The 12,098-nt window shown below is 42.1% G+C and overlaps 1 protein-coding gene across 2 annotated transcripts in view; it reads left to right on the top strand.

Moving 5' to 3' along the window:
- Positions 1 to 10,202, top strand: part of LOC134345648 (nocturnin-like) — a 39,619-nt gene extending 29,417 nt beyond the window's left edge. For both annotated transcript variants that reach the window (XM_063046654.1, XM_063046655.1), the window contains exons 2-3: positions 1,316 to 1,591; positions 3,589 to 10,202. In XM_063046654.1, the coding sequence (XP_062902724.1) occupies positions 1,316 to 1,591; positions 3,589 to 4,451 (1,139 nt within the window). In that variant the 3' untranslated portion in view covers positions 4,452 to 10,202. The remainder of the gene's footprint in view (positions 1 to 1,315; positions 1,592 to 3,588) is intronic.
- Positions 10,203 to 12,098: the final 1,896 nt, after the last annotated feature.

Below are 12,098 nucleotides of genomic sequence, written 5' to 3'. Positions count from 1 at the left end.
CTACCATGCATGGTTTAAGTAACTAAGTAAGGAAGGATTACCGTTTGGGAGAAAAAGTCAGCAAACCATGAATCCTCTCAGTAATGGATTGCCCAAAGAAGTATTCAAGCCCCTATTCCTTTCAAAACACTATGTCTATAACAATTGAGAAATTATACCTATACTGCTGGGGTACCTCTCCTACCACAATAATCTTAAGGGACCATTCCAAACATTCATGAGAAGGGACCTAACAGCAGTGACTGAATTTTGGGAGTTCAGTCAGTAAGTGCACTACTTAAGTACGTTCACAGAACTGAGTGCATCCCTAAAGAGGAAAATGGATTTGAAATTAGAACAGATTCTTTGCATTGTTTACTTTTCCTTCTTAATCCCTGGGCAGACTGGTACCCTGGCTCTCTGCAGAAACCGAAATCAGACTGGATGACTTTGCTGCATCATTCAGTACAATGCTACAGTACGTAATGAAATGAATCATAGCCTGATGCCATTATTATCTTTGTTAAAGACAGACGGCCGTGAAATTTAAGACAGTCATATTGTTCCCCTTCGTGTGATTCACTATACAAGAGAAGCAAAATACAGTGCTCTTTGTGTTTGAGGCAGCTCCTCAAATTGAGTTATTTCCTCCCTGGACAATTGTTAAATTTCAAAGAGAGAAAATGCCAGGGTAGCAACAGTTAACAGCTGTTAGGTCATTTGCTACAGTTGACCTTGATGCCCATTGGCAAGGGGGAGGAAACATCCCATTTGTGTCCTTCCTTGTATGTGTTGTTGAGCAGTGATATAACCTGTCTTGTCTGCGGAGCCCATTTAACTCTAACACGTTAAAAATGCCTACTTAAATAAGATGAATTGCCAAAAAGGAATCAGTATCTTCAGCAGAGAAAACTCCTTTCGCCTCTGATATAATTTGGTCTCTTTGAAAACAGAAGTAAATGCAAAATTTATAAAACCATAAAAAATGCCAGCAATGATCACCCATATGGTCCCTTGAACCTGAGTGTGCTGTACAATAAGATCATTGTCGTGAGTCCTAATAAAGGATCTGTTTATTGTTGACTGTTTACTCCTTTCCGTAGATGCTGCCTGGCCTGCTGAGTTCCTGCAGCATTTTGTGTGTGTTGCCTTGGATTTCCAGCATCTGCAGACTTCCTTGTGTTAGTGAATACTGATTGGTGTTTTTCACTCCTTTCTCTCACTGACTGTCTTTTCCTCCACAATAGTAAAGTAGAACAGATTAGGTGTGTCCAATGGTGGAACAGATTAGGTGTGTCAGATGTATAACGTGTCATTTTCTTTCCTCCTCCCTTAGTGTGCTCAATGGGAACCAGTGCCACCAGATTATACAGTACTCTGGCTCCAACTATAACTGATAATGGGATTCCACAGACACAGGAGGAGTATGTGGTAGAGACAGACTTGGAACCAGTTGATCCAACAGACCCAAATGACATCCTCAAAGAATGTCAGCAGGTCCTTGAAAACCGACCACCCAGACTAAAGCGGGATTTTCTCTACCTCAGGAAAAGTAGTCAAGCTGGCGACTGTCGTCCAATCAAGGTCCTTCAGTGGAACATTCTAGCACAAGGTCTGTACTATGGAAAACAATTTTATAATGGTGATGTTTTTGGAGAGAATGTGAACTCTAGCTGTATTTAATTTCCTGGAATAACTGGTTGGGTAGTATACTAACTCTACATGGACTGGAAATACAGATGAGAACTTTTTTGCTCTTCCCCATTCGCTCACCAAATGATTAATTCTTTAAAATCAATCCCTGAAATCAAGCCCTCTGGGCCAATCTGCATGTCTAAGCCAAAAAAAATGGGCACCATAAGGCTATTTCATATGAAGGTGCTAAAGTTGAGACTGATCTTAACTTTACTGCAATATATGCTGATTGCAACACACACAAAATGCTGGAGAAACTCAGCAAGCCTGGTAGCATCTATAGAAACAAGTAATAGCTGATGTTTCAGGCCGAGACCCTTCATCAGGATTTGTGAGTCCTGATGAAGGATCTCAGCCAGAAACGTCAACTGTTTACTCGTTTCCATAGATGCTGCCTGGCCTGCTGAGTTCCTGCAGCATTTTGTGTGTGTTGCTTTGGATTTCCAGCATCTGCACATTTTCTTGTGTTAGTGTATACTGATTAATGTTTTTCACTCCTCTCTCTCACTGACTGTCTTTTCCTCCCACAATAGTAAAGTTGTGGGCTGGTGCTTGACACTTTGCAACATTTGTCAGATATCAATTGCTCTTTAATCATGGATGCCATGGTAGCGTAGTGGTTAGTGCGACATTATTACAGGTCGGGCCATTGAAGTTCTGAGTTCAATTCCGACATTCCCTGTAAGGAGTCTATAAGCCTTCCCTGTGGAACGTGTGGGTTTTCTCCCACAGTCCAAAGACATACCAGTTAGTAGGTTAATTGGTCATTTTAAACAATTAGAACAATTTAATCCTAAATTGGGGGGTTGAACCAGGTGTTATTGGGCGGTACAGCTCGAAGGGCTGGAAGGGCCTGTTCTGGACTGTATCTCAAAATAGTTTTTAAAATTCTGACTTCCGGTCATATTCTATCCCATTTTATAAAAATATTGGCATTGAAAATTGGATTGTGCCTTTTCCAGTATGTTTTTTACTGCATTGAGATGTGGTTGGAAGTAGGTTTACAGTATCTTTAGTTGCAGCCAACATGACAAATGAGGCATGTTGCTCATCTTTGTAAGATGTCCCTGTCTTGCACCAGAATGGGTGAATCATTGTTAGGGGAAAGTATTCTCACTATTTCATTAACAAGAGAAAATCTGCAGATGCTGGAAATGCCAAGGCAACACACACAAAATGCTGGAGGAACTCAGCAGGGTAGGCAGCATCTATAGAAATGAATAAATAGTTGAAGTTTCGGGCCGAGAATCTTCATGAGGACTGGGGAAGAAAAGATAAGGTCAGAGTAAGAAGGTGGGGGGAAGAGGAGGAAGAAGAACTAGTTGATAGGTGAAACCAGGAGGTGGGATGAAGTAAAGAGCTGGGAAGTTGATTGGTGAAAGAGATAAAGGGCTGAAGGAGAGGGAATCTGATCGGAGAGGGTAGAACACCATGGAAGAAAGGGAAGGGAAAGAGGAGGAGCACCAGAGGGGTAAGGGGATGGTGGGCAGGTTAAGGAAAAAGGTGAGAGAGAAAATGGGAATGAGAACATTGATTTCTTGAATTTACTGCAAATTTCACTTTTCCATTCCTGTTTCCCTCCTGTATCATTCAAACATATCTCCATATTGTACACAAATTTTAAGTTTTGGTTTCAGTTCAGTAGAAAATCTTGCTTGAGGCACAATCTGCATAGAGAGCCCCTCTTGTTAAATGCACTGTCATATTTTTTTTAGATATAGTACCATTCAATTCATAGTTGTCCTGCCTCAAAGACCTACCCATATTCACAACATTTTGGCAGTACGACTCAGTTTGTTTATGGCATTTTTCTTCCTGTGCTGGCTTTGATGTTCAACAATGAAATGTAAAGAACTTATTTACTATTTACTGATATACAGTATTTTGATTTATATTCTTCTAATTCTCTTGTAGCTCTTGGAGAATGGAAGGATAACTTTATCAAATGTCCAAGAGAAGCTTTGAAGTGGTCAGAGCGTAAATACCTTATCCTGGAGGAGATTCTGACCTACCGCCCGGATATCCTGTGCCTGCAAGAAGTAGATCATTACTTTGACACCTTCCAGCCAGTTCTCAGTGGGTTAGGTTATCATTCAACCTTCTTTCCCAAACCATTTTCTCCTTGTTTGGCTGTAGAGCATAACAATGGACCAGATGGATGTGCTTTGTTTTTTCTTCGGGAGAGGTTTGAATTGATCAACAGTGTCACGTTAAGACTGGTGGCCAAGATGTTGCAGACCAATCAAGTAGCCATTATACAGACACTCCGGTGTATAGAAACTGGCAGAATGTTTTGTGTTGCAGTTACACACCTCAAAGCTTGCAGTGGCTGGGAGCGGTTTCGTTCATCACAAGGCTGTGACCTACTTCAGAACCTAGAAAACATAACGGGGGCTGGTATTCCCCTTATTGTGTGTGGAGACTTCAATGCAGAGCCCACTGAGGATGTTTACAAACAATTTACAAAGTCCAGGCTCAATCTGAACAGTGCCTATAAGCTCTTGAGTGAGGATGGGCAATCAGAACCTCCCTTTACCACGTGGAAAATACGACCCTCTGGTGAGAGCTGCCTTACATTGGATTACATTTGGTATTCCCAGCATGCATTTGCTGTGAATAGATTACTTAATTTGCCCACTGAGGAACAGATCGGCCCTAATCGTTTACCATCATTTCATTACCCTTCCGATCATTTGTCGCTTGTTTGTGAATTTAGTTTTCTTGATCAACTTGATGACTCATTTCAGTCTGTTGCTGGAAGTGATAATAAAGTTTAATCAGTTGAAAATTTAATGAATGTTGCACCTCACCCATCATTCACGTCTGCACACCCAGTCTCTGTTGAGTTGTTGATTTTGTGGTATTCCAAGAGGTGCCTCTTTCAGGCCAGGATTTTAATGAGAATACTGCACTATCTCAGGTACAACTAGTTACAAACCTTGATTAAAGTACCAGTAAAGTTTCTGAAGTTACATTTCTTTAAAGCAATGCATTATATTAATCTTGTAGTTTGTCTTAATTTATTGTCAGTAACCCTTGGTTAACATTTTGTTTGTGCAAAAAAGTAATGGCTAGCTTTGTTGCTTCATTCTGGCCTAACTGCACTTCTTCCTTCCTGGCACTGTGACTGTGAAGGAGGCACATTTACCACTTTAATGATTCTCTACATTTTAGTTGAGTGCAGCCACACACACTGCATCATGAACTATGATTAACTGCAATGTGATCAAGATTATGATGCTGCATTTAGATTTGTTGTTGCATACTGTATAGAAACATAGAAACATAGAAAATAGGTGCAGGAGTAGGCCATTCGGCCCTTCGAGCCTGCACCACCATGTATTATGATCATGGCTGATCATCCAACTCAGAACCCCGCCCCAGCCTTCCCTCCATACCCCCTGACCCCCGTAGCCTCAAGGGCCATATCTAACTCCCTCTTAAATATAGCCAATGAACTGGCCTCAACAGTTTCCTGTGGCAGAGAATTCCACAGATTCACCACTCTCTGTGTGAAGAAGTTTTTCCTCATCTCGGTCCTAAAAGGCTTCCCCGCTATCCTCAAACTGTGACCCCTCGTTCTGGACTTCCCCAACATCGGGAACAATCTTCCTGCATCTAGCCTGTCCAATCCCTTTAGGATCTTATACGTTTCAATCCGATCCCCCCTCAACCTTCTAAATTCCAACGAGTACAAGCCCAATTCATCCAGTCTTTCTTCATATGAAAGTCCTGCCATCCCAGGAATCAATCTGGTGAACCTTCTTTGTACTCCCTCTATGGCAAAGATGTCTTTCCTCAGATTAGGGGACCAAAACTGCACACAATACTCCAAGTGTGGTCTCACCAAGGCCTTGTACAACTGCAGTAGTACCTCCCTGCTCCTGTACTCGAATCCTCTCGCTATAAATGCCAGCATACCATTCGCCTTTTTCACCGCCTGCTGTACCTGCATGCCCACTTTCAATGACTGGTGTATAATGACACCCAGGTCTCGTTGCACCTCCCCTTTTCCTAATCGGCCACCATTCAGATAATAATCTGTTTTCCTATTTTTGCCACCAAAGTGGATAACTTCACATTTATCCACATTAAATTGCATCTGCCATGAATTTGCCCACTCACCCAACCTATCCAAGTCACCCTGCATCCTCTTAGCATCCTCCTCACAGCTAACACTGCCACCCAGCTTCGTGCCATCCGCAAACTTGGAGATGCTGCATTTAATTCCCTCATCCAAGTCATTAATATATATTGTAAACAACTGGGGTCCCAGCACTGAGCCTTGCGGTACCCCACTAGTCACCGCCTGCCATTCTGAAAAGGTCCCGTTTATTCCCACTCTTTGCTTCCTGTCTGCTAACCAATTCTCCACCCACACCAATACCGTGTGCTTTAAGTTTGCACACTAATCTCCTGTGTGGGACCTTGTCAAAAGCCTTTTGAAAATCCAAATATACCACATCCACTGGTTCTCCCCTATCCACTCTACTAGTTACATCCTCAAAAAATGCTATGAGATTCGTCAGACATGATTTTCCTTTCACAAATCCATGCTGACTTTGTCCGATCATTTCACTGCTTTCCAAATGTGCTGTTATCACATCCTTGATAACTGACTCCAGCAGTTTCCCCACCACCGACGTTAGGCTAACCAGTCTATAATTCCCCGGTTTCTCTCTCCCTCCTTTTTTAAAAACTGGGGTTACATTAGCCACCCTCCAATCCTCAGGAACTAGTCCAAAATCTAACGAGTTTTGAAAAATTATCACTAATGCATCCACTATTTCTTGGGCTACTTCTTTAAGCACTCTAGGATGCAGACCATCTGGCCCTGGGGATTTATCTGCCTTCAATCCCTTCAGTTTACCTAACACCACTTCCCTACTAACATGTATTTCGCTCAGTTCCTCCATCTCACTGGACCCTCTGTCCCTTACTATTTCTGGAAAATTATTTATGTCCTCCTTAGTGAAGACAGAACCAAAGTAATTATTCAATTGGTCTGCCATGTCCTTGCTCCCCATAATCAATTCACCTGTTTCTGTCTGCAGGGGACCTACATTTGTCTTTATCAGTCTTTTCCTTTTTACATATCTATAAAGCTTTTACAGTCCGTTTTTATGTTCCCTGCCAGTTTTCTCTCATAATCTTTTTTCCCCTTCCTAATTAAGCCCTTTGTCCTCCTCTGCTGAACTCTGAATTTCTCCCAGTCCTCAGGTGAGCCACTTTCTCTGGCTAATTTGTATGCTTCTTCTTTGGAATTGATACTATCCCTAATTTCTCTTGTCAGCCACGGGTGCACTACCTTCCTTGATTTATTCTTTTGCCAAACTGGGATGAACAATTGTTGTAGTTCATCCATGCAACCTTTAAATGCTTGCCATTGCATATCCACCGTCAATCCTTTAAGTGTCATTTGCCAGTCTATCTTAGCTAATTAGTATAATTTCAATTCTTGAAGTACTAAGGGTTATTTGATTCATGTAGCTTCAAGAAAAATAAAAGTTTGGCTCACTGTCATAAATTCAACTGTAACTGGAAAATGGTTATGCTAGGGATTGGAACAGGCTTCAATGGCACAGTAATCACTGGTAGAGCTGCTGCCTCTACTCTGGAGATCTGCACTCAGACCCAACCTCTGGTGCTGTCTGTGTGATGTTTGCACATTATTCCTGTGAAGGAGTGCGTCTTCATTTGGTGCCGTGCTTTCTACCCGCCCACCACCATCAGACCAGTCATGTATCACATTGGCTAATTAGGCACTTAATTGCCCTTCGTGACAGTAGAATCTGAGGTGAGTAGATGTGTGGTGAGAATAAAGGAAGTATTATAGGATTGATGTAACTAGTTAGCTGAGCCAAATGGGCTGTTTAAAGTAAATTTATTATCGAAGTATGTATAGGTCACCAAATTACAACCCTGAGATTTGTTTTCTTACAAATACTCAGAAAATCCAAGAAAATAGTAGAATCAATGCAAAGACTGCACCCAACAGGATGGACAAACAACAATAAAACAACAAACTGCAAATACAAAAGAAAAAAATAATATTAATAAATAAGCAGTAATCATTGAGAACATGAGATGAAGAGTCCTTGAAAGTGAGTAGATAAGCTGTGGGAATAGTTCAGTGATGGGACAAATGAAGTTGAGTGAAGTTATCCCCAGTGGTTCAAGAGTGATGGTTGAGTGATAATAATTGTTCCTGAACCTGGTGGTGTGAGTCCTAAGTCTCCTGTACCTTCCTGATTACAGCAGCAAGAAGAGAGCATGTCCTGGGTGGTGGGGGGTCCTTGATAATGGGTACTACTTTCCTGTGACAGCACTTTGAGTAGATGTGCTCAGTGGTGGGAAGGGCTTTACCTGTGATGGACTAGACAGCATCCACTACTGTTCATAGGGTTTTTCCATCAAGGTGTTTCCATACCATGCTGTGATGCAACTAGTCAATATACTCTCCACCACACATGTATAGACATTTGTCAGCGTTTTAGATGTCATGCCAAATCTTGGTAAACTTCTAAGGAAGTGGAGATGCTGCCATGCTTCATCTCTAGGCCCAGGGTAGATCCTCTGAAATAATAACTCCAAGGAATAAAAGGTACTGACCCTCTCCACCTCTGACCCCTAATGAGGACTGGCTCATTTACCTCTGGTTTCCCTCTCCTGTGGTCAATAATCAGCGTCTTTGCCTTGCTGACATTGAGCTGGAGGTGGTTGTGGCACACTCAGCCAGATTTTCAATCTTCCTTTTCTCTGCTGATTTGTCACCACCCTTGATTTGGCCAACAGCCGTGGTACCGTCAGCAAACTTGTATATTGCATTGGAGCTGTGCTTAGCCTCACAGTCATAAGTATAAAATGAGTAGCGCAGAGTGCTAAGTAGACAGCTATGGTGTTGCCAATCCGAACTGAGGTAAGAGAGGAAATTTATTGAGGCCAAGGTCTCAAAACTTGATTAGTTTAGAGGGGAGATGGTGTAGAGCTGTAGTCAATAAAGAGTATCCTGATGTATGCATGTTTGCTGTGCAGATGTTCCAGGACTGAGTGAAGAGCCAATGAGATGGCATCTGCTGTGGACCTGTTGGGCTGATTGGCAAGGTTTGAGACAGGTTACCACATTTTTCTTGGGCACTGTTATGATTGAAGCCTGCCTGAAGCAGATGGGTACCTCAGACTGCCAAAGCGAGAGATTAAGGATATTGGTGAACACACCAGCCAGTTGATCAGCACAGGTCTTTAGTATTCCATTTGGGCTGGATGCTTTCCTGGTCATGTTCCTGAGGGATACTCTCACGTCAGCCTCGGATATTGAAATCACAGGGTCATCATGGGCTGTGGGAGTTTGTGAAGGTTCCTCCATGTTTTGAAGGTCAAAGCGTGCCTAGAAGACATTGAGCTCATCTAGAAGCAAAGCCTTGTCACCTATGTCGTTTGGTTTCACTTTGTAAGAGGTGATAGTATTCAAGCCCTGCCACAGCTGTCAAGCATCCTTCAGTGATTCAAGTTTGGTCCGGAGTTGCCACTTTGCCTTTGACTTGGCTTTCCAGGGATCATACTTGAGTCTCTTGTAGCTTTCTTGGTCGCAGATCTGAATGGCAGTGATCTGGCCCTCAGCAGATTACAGATCTCGAGGTTCATCCAGAGCTTCTGGTTGGGGAGGACTCTGAATAATTTATTAGGGATACACTTGTCTGCAACTGTTTTTATTAAGTTCTTGACAACCATGGTGTATTCATTCAGATCCTCTGAGTCCTTGAGCACTGCCCCAGTCCACTGACTGGAGCAATACTATAGCCGCTCCTCTGCCTCCTGCAACCACCTCTATTGCCCTTCTCTCTGGAGCCCTGCTGTTTAGCCTCTGCCTGCATGCAGGCAGGAGAAGAACAGCCAAGTGATCTGATTTCCCAAAATGTGGTCTGGGTATGGAAAGGTAAGCATTCCTTATCGTAGTATAGCAGTAGTTTAGTATATTGGGTTGCAGGTTTATATGCTGATGACAAATCTGATCAATGCTTCCAAACAATTAACGCTGAATGAATATTCGTGTGTTGTGAAGAAAAGTGGAAATAATTTGATGCATTTTACAACCTGGTATTTAGTTTGTTTTTACCATTTTGTTCCAAGTTATTTAATGCTCCAGTTCTGTCCCAGAATGGAATGTATAAGTATTGTACACTTTTAGAATCTTTTAATTAGAGTATTCAGGGATAATAAGTCTGAAAATCTACTGCACTCAAAGCTAAATTACTGTGAATACATAATATATTGTAAGTTAAATGCAGATATTTATTTTTATTGTCAAAGCCAATAATTATGTAGAGCTGTGCATGAGACATTAAAGATGCTATTCTGGAACTTTTAATCATTAGTTGGTTTCTTTCAAACATACTCTGCACAGAAAGCAATCAGTCACTTTTTCTACATTTTCTACACTTTTTCTGATGTTGATCAGGTTCAATAATAGGACATATATGTTTTAGTTTCGAGCTGGTAACTAATCAAAGGGTTGTATTTCCAAAGTGTCATTGAAATAAATCAGAAATAATCATATATTAATGAATGCAGTGTTTGGTTTCAATTTTCTTCATCTTAAAACAGACTTCATTGCATTCAAAGAATGGCACTGGTGGTACATTAATGTAATTAATATCCTTCATAGTTTTGCAATACATGTACGTACCCAAGGAAAGAAAACGATTGGATTAATGTTCAGTGATTGACTTTTTTTTTCCACAAGTAACAGTGTGGAGAAAACCCCAGTCGAAGTTAGTGGCCTTGGAAGTTAGTGGAGGGTGGCTAATGTAACCCCGCTTTTTAAAAAAGGAGGGAGAGAGAAACCGGGGAATTATAGACCGGTAAGCCTGACATCGGAAAATGCTGGAGTCAGTTATCAAAGATGTGATAACAGCACATTTGGAAAGCGGTGAAATCATCGGACGAAGTCAGCATGGATTTGTGAAAGGAAAATCATGTCTGACGAATCTCATAGAATTTTTTGAGGATGTAACTAGTAGAGTGGATAGGGGAGAACCAGTGGATGTGGTATATTTGGATTTTCAAAAGGCTTTTGACAAGGTCCCACACAGGAGGTTACTGTGCAAACTTAAAGTACACGGTACTGGGGGTATGGTATTGATGTGGATAGAGAATTGGTTGGCAGACAGGAAGCAAAGAGTGGGAATAAACGGGACCTTTTCAGAATGGCAGGCAGTGATTAGTGGGGTACCACAAGGCTCAGTGCTAGGACCCCAGTTGTTTACAATCTATATTAATGACTTAGACGAGGGAATTAAATGCAGCATCTCCAAGTTTGCGGATGACACGAAGCTGGGCGCCAGTGTTAGCTGTGAGGAGGATGCAGGGTGACTTGGATAGGTTAGGTGAGTGGGCAAATTCATGGCAGATGCAATTTAATGTGGATAAATGTGAGGTTATCCATTTTGGTGACAGAGAACAAGGAAACAGATTATTATCTGAATGGTGGCCGATTAGGAAAAGGGGAGGTGCAACAAGACCTGGGTGTCATTGTACACCAGTTATTGAAAGTGGGTATGCAGGTACAGCAGGCGGTGAAAAAGGCGAATGGTATGCTGGCATTCATAGCAAGAGGATTCGAGTACAGGAGCAGGGAGGTACTACTGCAGTTGTACAAGGCCTTGGTGAGACCACACCTGGAGTATTGTGCGCAGTTTTGGTCCCCTAATCTGAGGAAAGACATTCTTGCCATAGAGGGAGTACAAAGAAGGTTCACCAGATTGATTCCTGGGATGGCAGGACTTCCATACAATGAAAGACTGGATCGACTAGGCTTGTACTCTCTGGAATTTAGAACATTGAGGGGGGATCTTATTGAAACCTATAAAACTCTAAAGGGATTGGACAGGCTTGATGTAGGAAGATTGTACCCGATTTTGGGGAAGTCCAGAACAAGGGGTCACAGTTTGTGGATAAAGGGGAAGCCTTTTAGGACCGAGATGAGGAAAAACTTCTTCACACAGAGAGTGGTGAATCTGTGGAATTCTCTGCCACAGGAAACAGTTGAGGCCAGTTCATTGGCTATATTTAAGAGGGAGTTAGATATGGCCCTTGTGGCTAAAGGGATCAGGGGGTATGGAGAGAAGGCAGGTACAGGGTTCTGAGTTGGATGATGAGCCATGATCATACTGAATGGCGGTGCAGGCTCAACGGGCCAAATGGCCTACTCCTGCACCTATTTTCTATGTTTCTAATAGACACGAGAATATACAAGTGGAAACAAGACAGATGAAAGACCCAATTGGCTTAAAAGCTTGGACAGAGAGGGTATGGAATTGTTCTTAGCTTTTTTTTGGATCTTGACTTTTCAGATGCAGGAGTAAGCATAATTGACTAAATTCTATGATCAAAAATGAGAAAATCTGCAGATGCTGGAAATCCAA

This window comes from Mobula hypostoma, chromosome 4 (genome assembly GCF_963921235.1).
Source record: "Mobula hypostoma chromosome 4, sMobHyp1.1, whole genome shotgun sequence".
Lineage (NCBI taxonomy): Eukaryota > Metazoa > Chordata > Chondrichthyes > Myliobatiformes > Myliobatidae > Mobula > Mobula hypostoma.
Note: the sequence above shows the minus strand (reverse complement) of the source record. Positions and strands in the feature narration are given on the sequence as shown.